Source organism: Stegostoma tigrinum, chromosome 1, assembly GCF_030684315.1.
Source record: "Stegostoma tigrinum isolate sSteTig4 chromosome 1, sSteTig4.hap1, whole genome shotgun sequence".
NCBI lineage: Eukaryota > Metazoa > Chordata > Chondrichthyes > Orectolobiformes > Stegostomatidae > Stegostoma > Stegostoma tigrinum.
Window position 1 is genome coordinate 98,469,536 of NC_081354.1, and position 25,001 is coordinate 98,494,536.

Sequence of the window (25,001 nt, forward strand, 5' to 3'; positions counted from 1 at the left end):
GAGGAGTCAGATACTTTAGAGACTTTTAAGCGACTCTTGGATAGGCACATGGAGGATAGTAAAATGTATTGGGATAATTACTTTCTTAGATGACATATAATACTACTCTCAGAACAACACGGTGGTCAAACAATCCATTCTAACACCTTTGAAAACAAAACAAACTACAAATCTTAAAACAAAATAGCAGAAACTGAAAACATTCTTGCAGGAAGTAGACAAATTGACATTCTGGCTGTAGGCTTTTAAGAAAAATGGAACACTGAAACATCATCAGATTTTAAATAGGATCAGAGCATAAAAGGGAAGCACATACATAGATACCCAGGGGAGCACAAGAAAACAGAGGTGAATTGTTCCATACTGTGCTTCGAAAGAAAACAGGAGGTGGCAGAGTAGTCATTATATTATCGTGAAGCACTGCTGTGTGCATCCAGCTCCACGCTTTGTTATCTCGGACTCTCCACCATCTGCAGTTCCCATTATCTCTGATTATATTATCATGATTTTTTAACGCAGGGTGTGGTTTGCATGTGGAATGAACTTCCTGAGGAAGTAGTAGATGCGGGCACAGTTACAATATTTAAAAGACACTTAGATAAGTACATGAATAGGAAACGTTTGGTGGGATATGAGGTAGGAGCAAGCAGGTGGGACTAGTTTAGTTTTGGACTAGTTTCAGCATGGATGAGTTGGACTGAAAGGTCTGTTTCCATGCTGTATGGCTTTATGACTATCTTGAGAAGAAACAGTTTTTTTTAATAAACTATCTTCTAATCAACCTGTTCAGAGATGTTAAGCTTAACAGACAGGGTGTGGAGATGTGAATAAAACTGTTTGAAATAGGAGCTGCAGGAGGCAGCATGACCTCTCAAGTCAGCTAGAAGGCGAGTCTGAAAATGGAGCTAAATACTGCATTGTTTCTTTCTTTTGTTATTTTATCCCCCAATTTGATCTGATCATGTTTAAATATCTTTCCTTTTTCTAGCCTTGTTGAAAAGTTACACTCAAAATGGTAACACATTAGAATACAATACAGCTGAATGTGATACTGGCCATGATTATATTAGCCTGCCAGCACTCACTAGAGGAGTTAACACACGAAAGACAGCCATTTGACTTGCAGTACAACTGCAAGAATCATCACCCATCAATGAATTTTTAAGGATACATCAGTTTGCTTCACTGGTGCTTGCATATTCAGCATTTTATATTTTTGTTACTTCAAAGCCGGCTATTTGGAAGTACTGAAGAGTGGCACAATGTCATCTATACCATTGTGTATCCACTTCTGATTTATCCTGTCTTCCTGTACAGAAGTGCAAGATTTCAAACAGGGAAAAAAAAACTTCCTGGTACAATGAGAACCATGCCCCACACATTCAAACCAGACACATTTCTTCATGCTCTCTGAATTGTCTGTGTATCTTGCTGTTTACTTTCTGCTGTCCTTTCACCTACAGCATAATCCCGAAAGAAAAAAAAAATTTTCCCCTCTTTGTCCTAAACTCTAATAAAGTAGATTTGATTTTCATATCTGTACATTCCCCAGGATCTAGCACTGTAATTGCTATGGAATATTTGATTAATAGAGCCACACATCCTCCCTTTTTCCACAGTTACCACTCCTAAATATTTCACAATCTCCCTGCACGTAATCCTCAATGAGTTGAGGCTTGCATCCTTCATTGGAATCTAATAAACCCGCAAAAATGAATGGAGTGATAAATAGATGGCTGAATGTGATCCTGTCTATCTTTTTATGGCCTGCCAGCACACACTAGATGAGTTTACACACAGAGGATAGCCATTTAGGTATGGCTGCAAGAATAATTGCATTCAGGGCAGGAAGGGAGAATATTGAAAGATGAAGTTACCGAAATAAATATAAGATCAGCTTCTTGAATTGCAGCATCAATGTCAGTTAGGAAAAAAAGGTTCTTTCCTCTGCATGATTCTACCACTTCCTTCAAACCAGGCTGGAAAACAAAGAACAACTAGGATTGTATATCAACTGAAATGGCAAAAATGCAAAAGCTTTGTGAAGCAACTTTTACAATTAATTCGATAAATGTTTCGATGTTGAACCTCATAGATTGGAAGTGAGTTTGAGTTCCAGGCCTCTATTCTTGCATGGTTCATGTCTACAACTGAAACACAAATCTCAGGACACATGTAGGCAATGATACTGCATGTTGGTCCACCAACATATCCAGCACCAATGCAGCAGATCTTCTTAATTTCAAACATGATATCTGTGGGAAATAAAAAATATAGTCAGTCCAGAAATTAGAGTTTTGATTCTGTACTCAGAAATTCATCACCTTTATCCAGTGTCCAGATGTTATCTAATTTTCTCACACAATTTTACCTTATTAAAAACTGTGTTCTATACTGCATGCACTATTTGTAACATCTTGGGGATGGTAAATTTCTGCTACAACAGAACATGTAAATTTGTACTTCACCCTTTCCGCAACAATATCTTAAACTCTCAGGATTGGCACCTTCTAAACATCGCAGCAGTTTTATCTCCCTGGCGAGTTTTGAGAAGAGTTTTATCTCCCCTTCTATTCACTTTTGTGGGATGTGAGCGTCAGTGGCTGGCCAGCATTTCTTGCCCATTCCTAGTTGCCCTTGAGAAGGTGGTGATCAGTTGCGTTTTTGCACCGTTGCATTCCTCCTGCTGTGGGTTGACCCACTATGCTACTAGGGAGGGAATTCCAGGATTTTGACCCAGTAACCATGAAGGAACAGCAATACAATTCCAAGTCAGGTTGGTGACTTGGAGGGGAACTTGAATGTGGTGGTGTTCCCATATGTCTGTTGCCCCTGTCCTTCCAGATGGAAATGGTTGTGGGTTTGGAGGGTGCTGTCTGAGGATCTTTGGTGCATTTCTGCACTGCATCCTGTAGACAGGACGCACCACTGCTACTGAGCGCGGAAGGTGGGGGGAGTGGATGCTTGTGGATGTAGTGCCAAACAAACAGGCTGCATCATCCTGGATGGTGTCAAGCTTCTTGAGTGCTGTTGGAGCTGCACTGATCCAGGCAAGTGGGGAGTATTCCATCACACTCCTGACTTGTGCCTTGTAAATGGTGGACAGCTTTCAAGAGTCAGGATGTGAGTTACTCACTGCAGTATTCCCAGCTTCTGATCTGTTCTTGCAGCTGCTGTGTTTATTTGGTGTGTCCAGTTGAGTTTCTGGTCTGTTATCTACTGATTTGCTGAAACATACAGTCTAGGAAAATCCTAAATTAGTCTGACAAAAATGACACTTAACGGCAAAAATATTTTATTCCAGTATTACCGTTACAAACTTGAGGTTTGCTGTAAACATTATTTCACGTGTAAAGTTCTAATCCTGTAAATAGTTTCAGCATCTTAAGAATGAGATTTGAACATACAATCCAATATCAAACAACATCATTGCGGAAGCTAAGGCTACAACAATAGAATCTCCATGAAATCTAAACTATGTATCCATGATACAGAAATATACTTCAGCACTTTTGAAGGCTGACTGTGAAAGTTTCTTGAAACAAGGCTAAATACAAATCTTTGAGATACAGTCTTTTACATACAGCAACAGATATCAGACAATACAAGGTAACAGCCCATAATAGTACAAACTAATTAAAAAATATACATCTCTGCATCAGTAAGTTGCTTATATTCTCATTTATAAAATAACTAAATCTATTCTGCTTAGTCTAATCTTATATGTCTGTGCAACAGCTATCTCAGAATTTTCAGGGCAACCTGAACTGCTCCAGGCACCGAATGCCACAATCTGTAGTGCCATAGAAATGAAACAAAGGAACCTCCACTCACTTCAAAGACCTGTTTCGCTCAGTGCACCTGTAGTAACATACCTCCACCTATTCAACAATAGAAGCCATCACAGCTGATGAATCTGACTTCAAAATTTCAAGCCTCTTCACTTTCAAAGCGGAATTCTCAAGCAAGCCAAGCCTGCAGCGATGATGGAACTGATTTCATTTTCACCTTTGTACTTAGCATTTATCCTTATACCTGTATTATAGTGATCAAATTTATCCTGGTTACATAATTTGCAGAAATACTTCTGGAAAAAACTAACGTCTTATCTTGTTTAAAACATAAAGCTGTGCTGCTGGTTACTTTAAAAAATTCAAATAGTTGAAAATTAAAATTGAGTTGATACAAATTGTCAGTTCACAGACCACCTTTGAGGACACGCCTGGACTGTCGTCATGACAAGGCCAATTATAAACCTTAAGTTACACATTAAAATGACAGACACATCTAATATAAATCTTACAAATCAGCAATCTACGTAGCATTTCAGTTATTAAACTTAGTCACTAAAACGCTTTAAAACTCTGTCTTCCTTAAGAAGGGTTTTAGCTTCTCTCCTAAAAGTGAGCCTAATTCTTACCACAATTATGTGGTAGGCAGAGGAAGGCGCAATTCAGCCCTTGAAGCCTGCTCTACCATTTGATATGATCATGGATGATCTCACTTTCCTAACTACCCTCCATAGCCTTTCAACCCATTTCTAATTAAAAATCTGTCTATCCCTTCCTTAAATTTACTCAAGTCCCAACATTCACTGCACTCTGAGGTTGCAAAGTCCACAGGTGATTCACGACCCTTTGAAAGAAGTAATTACCTCTCAGCTCCGTTTTAATTCTGCTACCCCTTATCTTAAAACTATGACCTCTCTTTCATTCTCGTGTAGGGCAATCTAGAAAACATCCGTTCTATTTCCATCTTGTCACATTCAAGGTTGATTCCAAAATTGATCAGCACTTGTTGAAGAGTCTTGATTTTGCTAAATTGCTACATCAACCATCAATTTAAGAAAATCAAACTCATAACATGGCTCATTTATGCTTTCTGGACCCAAGATATATTCATGCGTTGGGACTCGTTCTCTGTAAACAAAGGAAATATATTTAAGCCTATAAATAAGCATTTATTGAGTTACCCTAGCACTGAGCAGTCTATGGTTGCCCTTTGCTTCTTCCATGTTAACTTACAAATCTATTGTCACCTGTCTCTCCTCCATACAAGTCATTGCAAAATCACTTGAAATTTGTCATTCTTGTATTTGTGCTGATGACTGCTTAAAAAGTACTTTCTTAACCCCAAAGTGGTGTACTGAGGTTATGAAGGGTTCTGTATATAATGCAAGTCTCTCTTTCAAGATGGGAAATGATGAGCAATTTTTCTCGTAGAAGTTATTCGATAGTACTATATCTGAAACAACGGTGGAATTGGATTGCATTGGAACTTTTAAAATGACATGTATTTAAAGGGAATTAATTTGTAGGCCTTGGAGGAGGTATGGTACTAAACCCTTCATCTCCGCTAAATTGAACAGCTCCCTGTGTACTATAAAATTCAATCAAAAAGTTCATCTATGCATGCACTGCCCTAATCTATTAGAACAGCTATCAGCAGCTGCTTCACCAGTGACAGTCGACGGCCTTTCCTCCATCATAAAGTCAGAAGTGGGGTCATTCACTCATGATTGCACAATACTCTACACCATTCCTCTGGTACTGAAGCAGTCCATGCTGACGAGCAGCAAGATCTGAACAACTAACAAGCTTGTGCTGTTAAGTGGCAAGTAATATTTATGCCTCACAAATGCCAGGCAATGAGCATCTCCAATAAGAGACAGTCTTAATTATCATTCCTTGACACTCAGTGGCATCACCAGTCTGAATCGCCCACTATTAACACCCTGGAGGTTACCATTGACCAGAGACCGAGCTAAACCAGCCACTCCAATACTGTAGCTGCAACAGCTGGTCAGAGACTAGGAATGCTGCAGTGAGTAACTCAACTTCAGTCTGCCCAAAGTCTGTTCGCCAACCACATGGTGCTAGTCAGGTGTGTAACAGAGTACTCCTCACTTGCCTAGGTAAGTGAGTTCTAACATCACTCGAGAAGCTTGATGCCATCTAGGGCAAGACAGCCTAGTTGATTGGCACCGCACTCACCATCTTCACCACCAAATGTACCATGGCAGCAATTTGTACCATGTACAAGGCAATAATTTTCAAACTCCACAACTACCACTAGAAGGAAAAGGGCAGCAGATACCTGAAACCACCACCTGCAAGTTCACCTCCAAACCACAAACTATCCTGACATGGACACATGGCACCGTTCCTTCAGTCAAAGTGTCAAAATCGTGCATCTGAAGTTTATTCCTGACCGTCATTGGTAAAGCAGCTACAGATGGTTGTTCTAGTAGATTAGGATAGCACATGCCTAAATGTTTGAGAGATAATGGGAACTGCAGATGCTGGAGAATCCCAGATAACAAAGTGTGGAGCTGGATGAACACAGCAGGCCAAGCAGCATCTCAGGAGCACAAAAGCTGACATTTCGGGCCTAGAACCTTCATCAGAACAGGGGGAGGGGGAGAGGGTTCTGAAATAAATAGGGACAGAGGGGGAGGCGGATCGAAGATGGATAGAGGAGAAGGTAGGTGGAGAGGAGACAGACAAATTAAAGGGGTGGGGATGGAGCTGTGGAGGTGAGTGTAGGTGGGGAGGTAGGGAGGGGGTAGGACAGGTCAAAGGGTTGGGATGAGGTTAGAAGGTAGGTAATGGAGGTGCAGCTTGAGGTGGGAGGAGGGGATAGCTGAGAGGAAGAACAGGTTAGGGAGGCGGAGACAAGCTGGGCTGGTTTTGGGATGCAATGGGGGAGGGGAGATTTTGAAGCCTGTGAAATCCACATTGATACCATTGGGCTGCAGGGTTCCCAAGCGGAATATGAGTTGCTGTTCCTGCAACCTTCAGGTGGCATCGTTGTGGCACTGCAGGAGGACCAGGATGGACATGTCATCTCAGGAGTGGGAGGGGGTGTTGAAATGGTTCACGACTGAGCGGAGGTGCAGTTGTTTATTGCGAACTGAGCGGAGGTGTTCTGCAAAGCAGTCCCCAAGCCTCCGCTTGGTTTCCCCGATGTAGAGGAAGCCACAACGGGTGCAATGGATACAGTGTATCACATAGGTAGATGTGCAGGTGAACATCTGCTTGATGTGGAAAGCCATCTTAGGGCCTGGGATGGGGTTGAGGGAGGAGGTGTGAGGGCAGGTGTAGCACTTCCTGCAGTTGCAGGGGAAGGTGCCGTGTGTGGTGGGGTTGGAGGGGAGTGTGGAGTGGACAAGGGAGTCACGGAGACAGTGGTCTCTCCAGAAAGCAGACAAGGGTGGGGTTGGTGGGGTCGGATTGTAGATGGTGGAAGTGTCGGAGGATGATGTGTTGGATCGGGAGGTTGTGGATCTATCCCTTCCCTACCTCCCCACCTACACTCACCTCCACAGGCTCCGTCCCCACCCCTTTAACTTGTCTGTCTCCTCTCCACCTACCTTCTCCTCCGCCCATCTTCGGTCCGCCTCCCCCTCTCTCCCTATTTATTTCAGAACCCGCTACCCATCCCCCTTTTTTGAGGAAGGATCTAGGCCCGAAACCTCAGCTTATGTGTTCCTGAGATGCTGCTTGGCCTGCTGTGTTCATCCAGCTTAACACTTTGCCTAAATGTTTGAATTTTTTGATAGAATTGTATAGTCTCCAGGACAATCAGCAATGGACCAGCAAAGCCCACAGCCCGTGGGCAAGTAAAACCGGAAAACGCGTTATATTTGCTGAACCCATAGTCTCTGCCTAAAAGAAAATGTGGACTTTGGACTTAAAGGGAACTATAACACCGAGTGCGGGGAGGGGTCTGTCCGGACTTCTCATGGAATTCCCATGGTTAGGAAGTTTCCACTCAGAGAAAGGAACACGTCTATTTAAGGGAGAGGGGAAAAAGTTTGCTCGTGAAAACGTCTCAGACTTTGAAAAACATTTTGATCAGAGGTGCGGAGATTTTGTGAACACAAGAGACAGGAGAACAGCTCGGCCCCATTCAGATGGCACAAGTAAGCAGTTTAGATCGTTATTTCCAATCTTTCTGATAGATCCAGAGACTCTCACGCGTGGGCATTAACAGACCTGAAAAGGAAGCCAATGTTATTCGGGCGAGGGGATAGTACCCGAGGATGAAAAGTTTACCTTCTGTCAGATTCAAACGGTCGGGAATAACTCGATCTGCAGTTTCTAATTCGCCTGGATGCGTCTTCCGTGTCTTACGGCGCTCGTTTGACTCTTAACCAATTGTTGGCGTATTTAAAAAGCATTCGTCAATCTGTACAGTCCAGCCCCTGGCGTGCCAAGATCAGGGCTTCTCACTGATCAAACTTGAACTCGACTGAGCAACTTTGAGATAAGTTGATTCAGCCCGAGAAAGAATGGTTTGTGATCTTGGAGTTACAGACGGTGAGGACATTGAAGTTTTGCAGTAAGTCTTTTCAGTTCTCCCGGTCTTTCCCTTAAAGCCCAATTTTCTCCAAGTATCCCCTTGTCTTTGCTTTTGTGTACATTGCTGTCGTTGGTTTCGCTCTGGACTGTTCGCCTTGATCAAGTGGATTAAGATTTGCGACAGCTGTACGAAACTCTGGTTTTACACCCCCTAGCGTACAGTGCACCGTGTACAGTTCTGGGGAAACAGATCTTTTGTATGAACTGCAGATGCTGGAGAAGCCGGGAATAACAAGGTGTGTGGAGCTGGATGAACACAGCAGGCCAAGCAGCATCTTAGGGGCAGGAAAGCTGACATTTTGGACCTAGACCCTTCTTCAGAAATGGGGGAGGGGAAGGTGTTCTGAAATAAATAGGGGGAGAGGGGGAGGCGGATGGAAGATGGAGAGAGGGGATAAGTGGAGAGGAGACAGACGGGTCAAAGAGGCAGGGATGGAGCCAGTAAAGGTGTGTGCAGGTGGGGAGTTAGGGAGGGGATAGGTCAGTCCAGGGAGGACGGACAGGTCACGGGGACGGGTGTAGACTAGTACGTAGGAGATGGGCTTGAGGTGGGAGGAGGGGATAGGTTGTAGGAAGGACAGGTTAGGGAGACGGGGGTGAGCTGGGCTGGTTTGGGGATGCGGTAGGGGGAGCAGAGATTTTGAAGCTTGTGAAATCCACATTGATACCATTGGGCTGCAGAGCTCCCAAATGGAATATGAGGTGCTGTTCCTGCAACCTTCGGGTGGCATCATTGTGGCACTGCAGGAGGCCCATGATGGACATGTCATCTAAGGAATGGGAGGGGGAGTTGAAATGGTTTGCGACTGGGAGGTGCAGTTGTTTAGTGTGAACTGAGCGTAGGTGTTCATATTAATTTTCGGAAGGAGTGTTCTGTGGCTTCGTAATGTTATCAGGAGCCCATGGACTGATGGTTAGATTGTGAAGAGAGAATATTTAAACTAGGAAAGTACCAGGATAATTATTAATTAATTAGAGTCAGAGTTGTACAGTGGGGAAACAGACCCTTTGGCTCCACTCGTACATACTGACCCAGTATCCTAAATTAATCTAGTACCATTTGCCAGCATTTGGTCCATATCCCTCTAAACCCTTCTTATTCATATACTCATTCAGATGTCTTTTAAATGTTGTTATTGTACCAGCCTACACCACACTCTGCATGAAAAAGTTGCTCCTTAGGTCTCTTTTAAATTTTTCCTCTCTCACCTTAAACTTATGCCATCTAGCTTTGGACTCCCCTACCCTAGGGAAAAGACCTTGGCTTTTCACCCTATCCATGCCCCTCATGATGACATAAATCTTTTATAAAGTCACCCCTCAGCCTCTGATACTCCTGGGAAAATAGCCTCAGCCTATTATCATCAGGGTAGGGATAAATTGTTTTGACATATTGGAAGGAATTGATAGGGTTGAGAGAGAGAGAGAGAGAGAGACACCTGTTCAGTTGATGCAGGAATCTAGAGTGGGAAGTACACAAAACCTTAAAATCAGAACCATATAAAGCATATAAATTAAAAAAATCAGCTCCATTCACCTCTGAAATGTAAATTCTGTAAATGCGTGATTGGATAATTAGAATTTAGATTTTTGGGTTTGACTTCAGTGACCAGTGAAAACATCCAGGTTTCACCAACATTTACGATGACATTGTTTATGAATGAGATACTGGGCTGATTTTATTACTGTGCATTAAGAGTTCCACAAATCTTCACTCGGCCTCTTTTCTCAAACAGATTTACATGGTGTTTTACATCTTTTTACATTGTTTTTCATTGTGTCTTAAGATTCATTGTCACAATACCTGGTGTGACTTCATCACTACCTGGACAATTCAAATCCCTGAATTTGACTAATTGGAGACTTTACTACATGAGACACAAAATGTACCTGAAATTCTCTTGGACACTTTATTCCCTGGAGCAGTGACAAACTGTGCAAGCAAAGTTGAATTCAGCAAGAACAAGGTGGTGGGTAATGGAATGGGATGTGATTCCATACCCAAATTGAGACTGTAGGCAATCTCTGACATTGTGAAAAGTGGTCAAGGAAAACATTCAAAGTGGTTACAAGTGGGAACGGGAAGAAAAATCTATGGTAGGGAATAGTCAAAGGATTGGAATGGGTCCTGGAGAGGGTCTGACTGAAGGGACAGTCTTGAGGTATTGAATAATCTATTTGTTCCCTCTTTTCCCACTTGGAGCCTTCAAAGCATTAAAAGCTTACACGTACCTGGACTTCCCCTAACCACAATGCAACTTCTTGACAGATCACAAAAGAGGAGTCACCGTCTCAATGTATCGTATGTAACTTTGACACCAGCTGTTTACGACTGCATGGGGAAGTCCTGTGTGATGCTAAGTCCAGGTGGGGCAAAGTGACCAGCACAATTCAAATTACTCCCATCTGCCATCAGACATGACCTCTCTGATTTCAGAGTTAGACAGTTGGCTTCTCCTTAAAATCACAATGGGGGCATTGAACAACAGCAGGTATATATTCACAAGGGCCTCTGCCTGCCTTTTGGTAAAGTTAATAGTTAAAAGTTGTGTGTGGACCCTGTGGAGATTGGAGAGGTGCTGAATGATTATTTCTCATCTGTTTTCACAGAGGAACAGGAGAATATTGTAGAGGAGATGACTGAGTTATGGGCTACTAGAATTGAAAGGATTAACGTTAGTAAGGAGGAGGTGTTATCAATTCTAGAAGGTGTGAAGGTAGATAAATCCCCTGGGCCAGATGGGATTTTTACGAGGATTGTCTGGGAGGCTAGGGAGGAGGTGCCGGAGCCTTTGGCCTTGATCTTTGAGTCCTCATTGTCTACAGGTTTAGTACCAGAGGAGTGGAGGATTGCAAATGTTGTGCCCTTGTTCAAGAAGGGCAGTAGGGATGACCCAGGTAATTATAGACCTGTGAGCCTTATGTCTGTTGTAGGAAAAATTTTGGAAAGAATTATAAGAGATAGGATATATATTCATCTAGCAAGCAACAATTTGATTGGAGATAGTCAGCATGGATTCGTCAAGGGCAGGTCATGTCTCACAAACCTCATTGAGCTTTTTGAGAAGGTGACCAAGCATGTGGATGAGGGTAGGGCAGTTGACGTGGTGGACATGGACTTCAGTAAAGCCTTTGATAAGGTTCCACATGGTAGGCTATTGGAGAAAATACAGAGGCACGGGATTGAGGGAGATTTAGCAGTTTGGATTACAAACTGGCTTTCTGTAAGAAGGCAATGAGTGGTGGTTGATGGAAAATATTCAGCCTGAAGTCCGGTTACTAGTGGTGTGTCTCAAGGATCTGTTTTGGGACCACTGCTGTTTGTCATTTTTATAAATGACTTGGATGCAGGCATTGGTGGATGGGTTAGTAAGTTTGCAGATGACATTAAAGTCGGTGGAGTGGTGGACAGTGTGGAAGAATGTTGCAGGTAGCAGGAAGACTTGGATAAACTGCAGAATTGGGCTGAAAGGTGACATATGGAGGTCAATGCAGATAAATGTGAGGTGATTCACTTTGGGAGGAATAATAGGGAGGCAGAATACCGGGTCAATGGAAAGATTCTTGGTAGTGTAGATATGCAGAGGGATCTTGGTGTCCATGTACGTAGATCCCTGAAAGTTGGCACCCAGGTTGATAGTGCTGTTAAGAAGGCATACGGTGTGTTAGGTTTTATTGGTAGAGGGATTGAGTTCCGGAGCTGTGATGTCATGCTGCAACTGTACAAAACGCTAGTGCGGCCTCATTTGGAATATTGCGTGCAGTTCTGGTGCCCCGTTACAGGAAGGATGTGGAAGCATTGGAAAAGGTGCAGAAGAGATTTACCAGGATGTTGCCTGGTCTGGAGCGCAGGCCGTATGAAGAAAGGCTGAGGGACTTGGGTCTCTTCTCATTGGAGAGAAAGAGGCTAAGAGGGGATTTAATAGAGATATACAAGATGATCAGAGGATTAGACAGGGTGGGCAGTGAGAGTCTTTTTCTGAGGATGATGACTTCAGCTTGTACAAGGGGGCATAGCTACAAATTGAGGGGTGATAGATTTAAGACAGATGTCAGAGGCAGGTTCTTTACTCAGAGAGTGGTAAGGGCATGGAACTCCCTGCCTGCCAATGTAGTTAACTCAGCCACATTAGAGGCATTTAAACAGTCCTTGGATAAGCATATGGATAATGATGGGATAGTGTAGGGGGAGGGACTTCGATTAGTTCACAGGTCGGCGCAACATCGAGGGCCAAAGGGCCTGTTCTGCGCTGTATTGTTCTATGTTCTATTGGATGCTGTTTTTTACATTGAGAACAAGGAAATTAATTACAGCCAATCTATCTAGTGACTCTTCATCTACTATCTAAACTGGATGTTGACATAACACATTTCGTCCACAATGGTTTTTACAGCTTACAGAGAAAGGAGACATTCGTGCTGTCACTTTGAGTTGGATTAAACACATTCCTTTATGGTTAATGCTATCCACATCATCAAGAAGGCTGCAGCTTAACCGTCTGAACTAGGAAATTAAAACTCCCATTCTGTTCCCCAATGCTGATGCTCAGAAATATCTGATCAAATCTTGTAAATGACCCTGAATCCCCTCTTTTCTGAGGTGCAGCTTAGATCATCAGTAGAATTCTCCACAGGTAAGTGGTTCTAATTATAAAGCTGCAATTTCTTTAAACAGCCATTATGCCCCAAAGACATACAGCTAGAATCTTCACACTTTCTGTGCACAGGACTTAAACCCAGTGTTTGGCCCTTAATCACTGCAGTAATTTTCCCTTTTCTCTAATTTTGATTTAATTGAATTGTGCATAGGCTGAGAATGAGGTGATTCCTGTAGGTGCACTTAAAATAAGGAGCCAATCTGATGAAGTTACAACACAGGATTGCATGTTAATCATCAGAAGTAGCATACTATGCATAAAGCTAAACTGTCCCACAGCTTATGGATCAGATAAAAATTCCAATGTCCTGTAGGGCCTGGGATAGAAAGTAGGGGATGAGTGCTACTTTTTAAAAAAAATTCATTTGTGGAATGTGGGCATCGCTGGCTGGCCAGTATCTATTGCCCATCCCTAGTTAGCCTTGAAGAGGCTTTGTAGCAACTAGTACAACTGTCTTTTAAATGTTGTAATCGTACCAGCTTCCACCACCTGGGTCCCTAGAACATTAACTGAGTTTCTGGATTAATAGTGATAATACCACTAAGCCATCGCCTTCTGACTGGAACACAGCAAGGTCTACTCAACCCAAGTACAGTGGGCACCCTAGGGCCTTGGGCCCCGCATATCAGGCCCTGATCACTACATTTTAATAAATCCCCTTCTTAGGTAAGAAAGGAATTCTGAACACACAATAATATCTACATTCCCTTGTCTGCTTTCCTTACCTGTTCTAGCCAGTTTATATGATGACAGTGAACACGTCCCTTGATTATCATCCTAGTTTGGTAGTAAAGGTAAAATTGCTATAGTCCTGAATGTGAGTTTGCTCGCTGAGCTGGAAGGTTAGTTTTCAGACGTTTCGTCACCATTCTAGGTAACATCATCAGTGAGCCTCCGACGAAGCGCTGGTGTTATGTCCCGCTTTCTATTTATATGTTTAGGTTTCCTTGGGTTGGTGATGTCATTTCCTGTTCTTTTTCTCAGGGGATGGTAGATTGACTTGGAGCCAATGTGTTTGTTGATGGAGTTCCGGTTGGAATGCCATGCTTCTAGGAATTCCTAGAAGCATGGCATTCCAACCGGAATTCCATCAACAAACACATTGACTTGGAGCCAATCTACCATCCCCTGAGAAAAAGAGCAGGAAATGACATCACCAACCCAAGGAAACCTAACCAGATAAATAGAAAGCGGGACATAACACCAGCGCTTCGTCGGAGGCTCACTGATGATGTTACCTAGAATGGTGACGAAACGTCTGAAAACTAACCTTCCAGCTCAGCGAGCAAACTCACATCCAGAACCTCAACCTGAGCTATAAATCTTCTCAAAAATTGCTATAGTCCTATTGGAGCATAAGTCTCTAATGAGAAAGAAAAAAGTGATGGTGGTTTACTCTGAGGGTCACGAGACCTCCAGCAAGGGGAGAGGTTGAGAAGTAGAATCTTCATGGTAATCTCAGCCAATGCAAGAACTGAACCCACTACCACTCCGTATTGCAAGCCAGCCATCCAGCCAACTGAGGTCACCAACCCTCCAGATGGCAGTAATGAAGATACAGCTACATAGCCACTGCTCTGAAACTGAAAGTAAAGTTTGGAGAGTGCACATGTGCAGATAAAAGTAGAAATCCTGAAACTGCTAATGGTGATTTTACACTTTCACATCATGTATGTTGTTGAAGTCCCTGCACACCTGTCAAATAGTAATCACAGAACTGATAAGAGCGTAGACCCAAAACGTCAACTTTCCTGCTCCTCTGATGCAGCTTGGCCTACTGTATTCATCTAGCTCTACACCTTGTTATCACTGAAAGGAGCTTCAATTTTTAAGCTATTAATTCCGCTGTATAGGCCCTTTAAAAAAGTTCAATAGTGTACTACTTCATAACTATGGTTTAGTAGCCTCATTAGCCCTAAAGAACTAATTTTATTTTTGGAAATGTTATTTTTTTCTGTTATGATAAACTAACATGCTTAACTTTTTAATAAAACATAATATTTCACTAGCTAGCTGAAGCCACGTGCATGTCCTGACCATTTCTTTTTCAATCTGTAATATTTAAGTTAGAGAAAACTGGTGTATTTTATTTCCTGATTTGCTGACTGTTAAAATAATACAGCATAAATGGGACACTTACTGTAATTGTTAACATCACTATTGCTGTATACTTGGAAATACCCTTGACCTGGCACAAGATTGAAACATGCCAATAAAGAGGAAATCCATTCTTTTATGTTTTCTCCATGATCAACAGTGAATGCTTGCATTTTTGCTAATGTCTGTGAAATTTGGCCTTTTTATAAGATTAGCTGTAAGTTACTCCTGTGAACATTTGATTCCTTCTTATCCTTTGTCTTAATCTGTATAGAATATGTTTCTATCTCAAAGTTTGTTGTATCCTTTTCCTTTACTATTGTATTATCTGTAATTATGACTGACTACTTCACACCTTTCATCTTTGATAAATTCATTGTATCTTGCAATAATTATTTGCCAATTCTATTCTTTTTGAGCCATCTTTCAGATATTACTATTCCTGTGTCCTTAATGAATTATGTGCCTCCTGTATATCTGTTACAGTTATGAAAACAAGTGTATTACAGTATACACAATTTGTTTTCATTAATTGTTCTGTAAAATGGAGCCTGTTTTGCACACCAGTTTTCCAACCTGAATTCACCTTTGTGGTCAGACTGTTCCTCTGGCAATTAGCATATGGCCCAGATAATCTCAACATCACCATCTCTGAGATCCTAACTTTTGATGCTCCCACAGTAGGACTTCTTCCCTTTCTTCTCTATGTCCTGCATTTCTGAGCTTCACTTTACAGTTCCAACAAGTAGGTCAAATATGTTCCTAGGCTCTTGATCAAGATTCCAGAAAGCTTTATCCCTAGATCATCAAGGACAGCATAGGGCAACATGGTGGTTCCTGGTTAGTACTGCTGCCTCACAGCACAAGCAACCTGGGTTTGATTCCACCCTCAGGTGACTGTGTGGAGTTTGCAGCTCTCCCTGTGTCTGCACATTTCCTCTGGGTGCTCTGGTTTCCTCCCACAATCCAAAGATGTGCGGGCGAGGTGGATCGGCCATGCTAAATTCCCCATAGTGTTCGGGGATGTGTAGATTAGGTGGATTACAGGGGAATGGGTGTGGGCGGGATGTTCCAAGGGTCAGCGTACACTTGTTGGGCCAAAAGGCCTGTTCCCACACTGTAGGGATTCTATGAAGTACACAATTACTACTTTTTAAAAAATTTTTCTCCTCCGACAAAGCAGGGTTGCTAGGTTTGCAGCTCATTCCGTCGCACTCCTGCCTTCCTCCAGCTGTGCTTTTCTCCGAGATGTAACTGCACTTTGAGGAACCAGCCAGAATTCCTTTTCTCCCCTGATGTGGCAGTGTTTGTTCAAATTATGCTTGAATTCAGTAACTTGCACAGACATTTCCAGCAAATGTGGCATTCTAAGACAGTTTCAATGTCCACAAATTACCAGATATCAATGTCTTGGCACAAAACCCATGTTGAGATTTCTCTTTATTTATTAATTAACAAGAATTTATATGTAGAACTAATATAATTATTTGAGGCATGCACTAATTGAAACATTAATAATCGGAGCTTGTTAGAAAAAATGGCAATCATGAGGAATTTTGAATTAATACAGACTGGAAAGATCAGGTGGGCAATGGTAGCAAGCCCATAGAATGTTTTTGGATAGTTTCATTGAACAGAATGTTCTGAAGCTAACCAGAGAGCAGGCTACTCTAGACCTAGTACTGTGCAATGAGATATTGTTAATTAATGATCTCATAGTGAAGGTGCACCTAGGTAATACTGGTCATAATAGAATTTAATTTTTAAATTCATTTTTGAGAACAGTGAGTCCAAGACAAATATTTTAAACTTAAGGGCTATCATGATGGCATGAAAGTATAGCTAGCTAAAGTGAACTGAGGAATAGGTAATAGGGTACACTGCCGGATCTTTAAGGGGGTATTTCAGAAAACATAGAATAGATACATTCTAACAAAAAGTAAAAACCCCAAAGGAAGAACTCACTATCAGTGGTTATTAAACACTGTATAAAATGTAAAGCATACAAGCTTGGATGTCATGTTGAGGTTGTGCAGGACACAAGTGAAGTCTTTTTTGGAGTAGTGTCCAGTTCTGGCTGCCCATGTATAGGAAGGACATTATTAAACTGGAGAGGATTCAGAAAAGACTTACCAGGATGTTGCTGAGAATGAAGGTTTAGAGTTATAGAATTAGGCTAAATAGACTGGGACACTTTTCACTAGAGCATAGAAGGTTAACGGGTGACCTTATAAGAAGCTTATAAAGTCATATGGTGCATAGATAAGGTGAACAGTAAAGGTCTTTTCCTAAGGTGGGGATTCAAAACAAAGGGCATATTTTTAACATGAAAATAGTTTAAAAAGAACATGAAAGACAACTTTTGTTTTTTTTTAGAAACAACAGAGTGGTTAGTGTTTGGAATGAACTACCAGAAGAGGTGGTGGATACAAGTACAGTTACAATATTTAAAAGGCATTTGGATAAGAACATGAATAGGAAAGGTTTAAAGAGATAAGGGGTAAATGCAGCCAGATGGGACGGGTGACGGGTTTAGCTTGAGAATATGGTCATCATGGACTATTTGGAACGAAGATTCTGTTTCAATACAGTATGACTGTAATTGTGCAGTGATGGATAGCCAGTCAGAAAATTGGACAGAATATTATAAAAAGAATTGACTAAAAATGATTAGAAATGGGAGGAAATTATCACACAAGATAAAGACGAGCTAGAAATTTTTTTTTAAAAACTACATTTTTTGGAACTGCAAGATGTTAACAAAAAGTGAGCATTGGTACTATGCAAAGTGGTATTTTGGTAAATATTCAGATGACAGATGAATTGAATTGGTATTTTGGATTGATCTTCACTAACATTTGAGAAATGTCTATACATGAGAAACAGAAGGGAGGGAGAAACTTAGGAAAATTATGATTTTCAGAGAAGTGGTACTTTAAGTTGCAGATTGACAAGTCCCCAGATTGTGAATGACTTCATCCTACAGTCTTAGATATGGCTAGTTTGTGTAGCAGGTTCCGTATTGGCATGGACAGAAGATTGTTTACCTTTTCTTGGCTTGGCAGAGTAGGCATAAAAGTGTCACATCCTGATTTGCAAGATGTAATGAGTGGTATTCACAGGGATCTATGCTGACACCTCCAATTTTTTACAATTATTTAAATGGCATGAACAAAAGGACCAAAGTAAGGTTGCGAAAGATTTGCTAATGGCACAAACTTAGCAAAGAAAGTAAGTTGTGAAGTGGACACAAAGTGGCTACAAAAAACGGTTTTGGTAGGTTAATAAAAGCAAAATACTGCAGATGGTGAAAATCTGCAACAAACAGAATGCTGCAGAAACTCACCAAGTTTGGTAGCATCCGTCAAAAGGGAAACAGAGTTAATATTGAGAATAACAAGGCATAGAGCTGGATGAACATAGCAGGCCAAGCAGCATCATAGGAGCAGGAAAGCTGACGTTTTGGGTCTGGGGGTTAGCATTGAGTCCTGTATGGGTCTGCTTTAGAACTGAAAGTTGTTGGAAACTTTTTTAAAAACATACCTTTGACAGAAGTAGAGGCCCAATTTAAAAGACAAAGGAGTTGTCAATTGTGAAGAATGAAAGAGATGTACATCTTATAAATTAAGGTGTGAAAAGGGAGGGAACAGATCCATTACACAGAGAAAAGTAAATAATAACCAAAAGGCTGCGTGGGGGTGGGGAAGGAATGTCAGAAAAATGAATGATAGATACAATGGAAGGCTTTTTAAAATTACAAGTTTATATCTAGTTTATAATTGAAAATAAGTACAAATACACTAATTAATAAACATTGCTGACTAATAGTAGAAGATAATAGAAAATACAAAGTTTTATTTCAAGGACATGACAGAATTGAAAATGAGAAGTAGGAAATTATGCTAAATCTGTATTGAATCCTTGTCAGACCACAGATATAGGGTGATCGGAAGTGCAGGCAGTACTCAAAAAGTATAGGTTACAAGGATACCAGAAATGCACGGAGGATCAGGTGGAATCTTTCTGCTCCAGAAAAAAGGTGGCCCTAATAGAAATCTTTAATACTACAAAAGATTTTGATAATATGGATGGAGAATGTATCCATTTGTGGACAAAAGATTAACTGAAGAATATCGATACAGGATTGTTACCAAGAAGTCCAGCAGGGAAGGGGTGCCAAACTCACAGCCTTCTGGAGCATTCCATATTGCCCAATGTCTGCTTTACTCATAGGTCCCTATAATTAATCACATAACAGGACACAAAAAGCATCAAAGAACAAGAAAGGAATGATGTAAAGGAAAAATGTCCATGTAATAAAAAAATTTGTTTTACTTCAAGCCAGAGAGTTTTGATTTAATTTGATTTATTACTGTCATGTGTACCAAGGTACAGTGAAAAGTATTGTCTTATGTGCTTTACAGGCAGATTGTACTATACAAATGCACCAGGCTAAAGAACAGAATGCAGGATACAGTGTTAAAGTTGTTGAGAAGGTGCAGAGACAGCAACATTAGAATTAGAATTACTATTGTCTCATGTAGTGACATGCAGTTAGAAGTATTGTCTTGCATGTTAACCAGGCAAATCATTCCTTATATAAACACATCAGAGTAATGGAACAGAATGCAGAATAATGTGTTACACTGCAAAGAAAGGTCAACTCTAATATACAAGAGGTCTATTCATAAGTCTGATAACAGCCAGGAAGAAGCTGTTCTTAAATCCGTTGATATGTGTTTTTGAACTTTGTCTCTTCTGCCCAATGGAAGAGAGTATAACCGGGGTGGGTGGGTTTTCATGATGGACTGGACTGTGTTCACAACTCTAATTTCTTGTGATCTTGAGCAGAACAGTTGCTATACAAAGTTGTGAGGCATCCAGATAGGAGGTCTATTGGTTAGAGGTAAAGGTGGTGGGCTGAGGAAGACTGAGGGATTGAAAGGATGGAGAGTGTGCGGGGAGAAAAAAAATAGCAAGCATTTTTTGTATCAGTGATAATGGGAGTGCAACTCCGCCGCCCCCCCCCCCCCCCAAGTGGTTGAGAACGCCCTTGACTGCGTCTCCCGCGTTTCCCCCAACACATCCCTCACACCCCGCCCCCCGCCACAACTGCCCAAGGAGGATCCCCCTCATTCTTACACACCACCCCACCTACCTCCGGATACAACACATCATCCTCTGACACTTCCGCCATCTACAATCCGACCCCGCCATCCAAGACATTTTTCCATCCCCACCCTTGTCTGCTTTCCGGAGAGACCACTCTCTCCGTGACTCCCTTGTTTGCTCCACACTGCCCTCCAACCCCACCAAACCCAGCACCTTCCCCTGCAACCACAGGAAATGCTACACTTGCCCCCACACCTCCTCCCTCACCCCTATCCCAGGCCCCAAGATGACTTTCCATATTAAGCAGAGGTTCACCTGCGCACCTGCCAATGTGGTATACTGTATCCATTGCGCCCGGTGTGGCTTCCTCTACATTGGGGAAACCAAGCGGAGGCTTGGGGACCGCTTTGCAGAACACCTCCTGGAGAATCCAAGATAATAAAATGTGAGGCTGGATGAACACAGCAGGCCAAGCAGCATCTCAGGAGCACAAAAGCTGACGTTTCGGGCCTAGACCCTTCATCAGAGAGGGGGATGGGGTGAGGGTTCTGGAATAAATAGGGAGAGAGGGGGAGGCGGACCGAAGATGGAGAGAAAAGAAGATAGGTGGGGAGGTAGGGAGGGGATAGGTCAGTCCACCAGTTTCAAAATCTCCCCTTCCCCCACCACATCCCTAAACCAGCCCAGTTCGTCCCCTCTCCCCACTGCACCACACAACCAGCCCAGCTCTTTCCCTCCACCCACTGCATCCCAAAACCAGTCCAACCTGTCTCTGCCTCCCTAACCTGTTCTTCCTTTCACCCATCCCTTCCTCCCACCCCAAGCCGCACCTCCATCTCCTACCTACTAACCTCATCCCACCTCCTTGACCTGTCCGTCTTCCCTGGACTGACCTATCCCCTCCCTACCTCCCCACCTATACTCTCCTCTCCACCTATCTTCTTTTCTCTCCATCTTCGGTCTGCCTCCCCCTCTCCCCCTATTGATTCCAGAACCCTCACCCCATCCCCCTCTCTGAAGGGTCTAGGCCCGAAACATCAGCTTTTGTGCTCCTGAGATGCTGCTGAGCCTGCTGTGTTCATCCAGCCTCACATTTTATTATCAAGCATTTTTTGTATAATTGTTATGAGACAGAATATTTCTCAAATACATTACAGACAGAAGTATAACCGCTAGTGTAGACCCTGATTTTTTGAGTTAGACGCCTTTTAAAAATACTGAGTTCAGGTGCTTCAATGGAGTATTTCAGGGTAATCTCCTATCAGTTTCACAATCTGGTTTTTTCAAGGTGAAAAGGTTTCAAGTGACTGCAGTTTCAGGTAGTGAAACTTTCAAATAAGAGGTCTGGACAGCTGACACCTCTACTGCTCTGTATTGGAGAGCTTTTTCTTAAATTAAGGAAACATGGTGGAATATTCTCTGTGACTTTAAATTTTCTTTGAAAAAAAACTTGTCATTGTATACAATGGTCCCTATAATGTGGGTGAATGGAACATGGAGATGACATAACATGGGTGTTTTGGGGAGCTGCTGCTAGACAGGACAGAGGTAGCTCAGATGATGCATGGAGAACACGAGGTCCAGAAGGCCTTTGTCCCAGTTAGAACAAAAACAAAGTCCCATTACTTGAACATCCTCTGCCTCTGAACTTTCTCCCAGGTTAGCTGGCCCAACTCGAGTTAGCAGCTGCAATGGTTCCTGCTCTCCACTGAATCAAAATTCCATCTTTCTTGGCATTTTCTCCTGGGGTGGGTTTGCCAACCTTGAATTATTTCAACTCCTGAATATCCAGGCCATGTTTATGGTTGGTTGAAACAGAAACCAATTTGTACTGAAATTTTAGAAATTGTTTGACCTTATATAGCAGAATAGGCCAAAATATGACACCAAACTAATGCATTTCTTCTGCACTGTCAAAATAGTACTTAAAAATTACGTACAAAAACAGAGGTTGCTGGAAAAGGTCAGGAGGTCTGGCAGCAGCTATGAAGAAAAAAAAAATCAGAGTTAATGTTTCAGGTCCAGTGACCCTTCCTCAGAACTGATGGCAGCTGGGAATATGTTGGTGTACATTCAAAATATAGGAAGGGGGACGGGGTAGGGTGTAAATGATAGGATAGAGCCCAAAGAAAGAGGATAGCAGTTGGATAGAGAAAGGAGTTGATAACGATCCGGCCAGGAGGGTGAATAGTTGTTAATGGGAAGTTAGTTACGAACGGTAACGGCAGGCAATGTGATGACAAGGCCTGGTGTGTGGGGTTAAAAATTACATTGTGGGTTCAAAAAATATTTAGCTTCCAGAGTTCCTGAAGTCAGATTTGATGGTTTTACATTTGTATGAACAAAATAAGACTTTATTGAAAAGAATTAAGTTATGATTAAAGTGGGAAATTGTAGCTTAATAGTCACCAAAAGAAGTCCGATTCTTTATTTCAAACCAGTACCTTCCGTTTCTATAGACAGAAAACAACAAATTTCATTTCCATGTTTATAACCATTTAATATTGAACAAAAAAGTGCATAGTAAAAGCCATCTTCCCAATAATAATGTTTAAAACTTTGAACAGCACTAATTTAGAATTAGCAGAAATCAAGGATCAAGCAGTCAATGTTAACAGGTACATGATATCACCTTTCGATAAGGTTAGAAATCTAAATTACATAATTTCAACAATGAAAGAATCAATCCTCCTGTAACAATTGATAGTAGTAAGACAATATTAGATACATTATAACATTTAATTTAGGAAGTCTTCCCCAAAGGTAATATTGCCCTACTCCCTTGTGTGGGTCTTCACATCTTGTATCTTAGAAAATGAGCAATCAAGTTGCCCATCCTCGTCTGGATATTTAGTGATATGAAAAAAAAACTAGGCTGCCCCAACCTTCCAAATTTTACCTGTCTTGTTACTGGGATAGACAAACAGGATGCTGGAAGAACACAGCAAGCCAGGCAGCATCTGGAGGAAAGCAGAAGGCAGGCAATGTTTTGGGTATAACCCTTCTCAGGACTGGATGTGGGGGGGGCGGGGGTGTAGGGGTTGCTGCAGATAAAGGAGGGGGGAAAACGGGTCGAGGCAGAATGATGGTGATAGGTCGACACTGGTAATAGGTGCGATCTGGTTCATTGATGGGCGGGATGAATCCAATTGGTGGCTGGAAGGATGGGTCAGAAGGTGGAATGGAAGGAAGTTGGACTTGCAGGGGAGAGGTGGGAAGGTTATTTGAAATTAGAGAACTCAATGTTGAGTCCTTTGGGCTGTAGGGTGCCCAGGCAGAAGATCAGGTGTTGTTCTTCAAATTTGTGTTCAGAGTTGTTGTGACACTGGAGAAGGCCAAGGACAGACATGTCGGCGGGGGGGCCTTTTCGGGCTAGGCGAAGAAGGTGTTCAGCGAAACATTCACCTAGTCTATGCTTAGTCTCACTGACATACAGAAGACCACATCAGGAGCATTGGATGCAATAGACTAGGTTGGAAGGGATGCAAGTAAAGCTCTGCCTCACTTGGAATGACTGTTCAGGGCGCTGGATGGAGGTGAGGGAGGTGGTGTGTGGGCAAGTGCTGCATCTTTAACAGTTACAGGGGAAGGTACTGGGGTGTTGGAGTGAATGTTGGGGAGTGTGGCACAAACTAAGGAATGGCCAAGGGAATGTTCCTTGCAGAAGGCAGAGAGGAGTAGGGCATGGATGATGTTCCAGGTGGTGGGGGTCTAATCAGAGTTGTAAGTGTTTGTGGATGATATGTTGGGTACGGAGGCTGGTGGGGTGGAAAGTGAGGACAAGGGGGACCCTATCTTTATTATGTTTGGAGGGGTGGTATGGTTAAAAGCTGTGGAGTGGGGGATGGAGGAGGCATGGTGGAATCCTGGCTGGAAGGCAGGGGTGGAGAATGAGCTTTGTTTGAAAAAGGTGGACATCTGGGATGCTTGGGCGTGAAATGTCTCCTCGTCAGAGCAAATGCGACAGAGATGGAGGAATTGGGAAAACGGGATGAAGTTTTTGCAGGATCCAGTGTGGTAGGAGGTGTAGTCTAGGTAGCTACAGGAGTCTGTGGGTTTATAGTAAATGTTGGTCCGTGAACTCTTGCCAGAAATGGAAATGGAGAGGTCAAGAAAAGGGAAGGAGGTGTCTGAGATAGACCAAGTGTGTTTGAGGTTGGGGTGGAAGTTGTTAGTGAAGTTGATGAACTGCTGCAGTTCAGCCTGGGAGCAAGATGCAGCAACAATGCAGTCACTGATGTAACAGAAAAATTGGTAAACAGTACTGGTATATGTACTGAAGAGGGACTATTCGACATTACTGACAAACAGGCAGGTATGGCTGGGGCCCACGCGAGTCCCCACTGCAACCCCCTGGATTTGAAGAAAGTGGGAAGAATTGAAGGAAAAGTTACTGAGGGAGAGGACTAGTTATGGACTGAGCATCCATAGTAAACATGAAGCACTGTGGGCCAGGAAACTGGATATTACCAAAAAAGTGGAGAATGTGGTTTGTGTCCCAGATGTAGGTTGGGTGTGTCTGGACCAAGGGGGAACGAGAATGGAGTCAAGGTAAGAAGAGATGAGTTTGGTGGGGGCAGGAGTACGCGAAGTGGATCTTGGGGAGCAGGTAGAACCGGACAGTGCAGGTCTGGGGGACTATAAAGCTGTAGGCGGTGGGCGTCGTGGAGTGGGGGGTGGGAAGAAGGTCACCAGAAGCAATGAGGTCATGGACAGTGTGAGAGATGGCATCTTGTTGGGCCATGGTGGGGTGGTGGTAAACGGGGGAGGT

At 42.5% G+C, this 25,001-nt stretch overlaps 1 protein-coding gene and 1 long non-coding RNA gene across 3 annotated transcripts in view; one reads left to right on the forward strand and one right to left on the reverse strand.

Annotated features, from left to right (window-relative positions):
* The window catches only part of ugdh (UDP-glucose 6-dehydrogenase), a 23,196-nt gene extending 14,787 nt beyond the window's left edge, over window positions 1-8,409 (reverse strand). The window contains exons 1-3 of one of the 2 annotated variants that reach the window (XM_048530907.2): window positions 8,058-8,409; window positions 2,089-2,255; window positions 1,878-1,979 (exon numbers count right to left, since the gene is read on the reverse strand). In XM_048530907.2, the coding sequence (XP_048386864.1) occupies window positions 1,878-1,979; window positions 2,089-2,250 (264 nt within the window). In that variant the 5' untranslated portion in view covers window positions 2,251-2,255; window positions 8,058-8,409. Of the gene's footprint in view, window positions 1-1,877; window positions 1,980-2,088; window positions 2,256-4,654; window positions 6,315-8,057 lie in introns of those variants that run through there. The other variant, XM_059647228.1, reaches the window with a different exon arrangement.
* Window positions 7,465-25,001, forward strand: part of LOC125452481 (uncharacterized) — a 23,398-nt gene continuing 5,861 nt past the window's right edge. The window contains exon 1 of the long non-coding RNA XR_007247556.1: window positions 7,465-7,924. This is a non-coding gene — a long non-coding RNA (uncharacterized LOC125452481). The remainder of the gene's footprint in view (window positions 7,925-25,001) is intronic.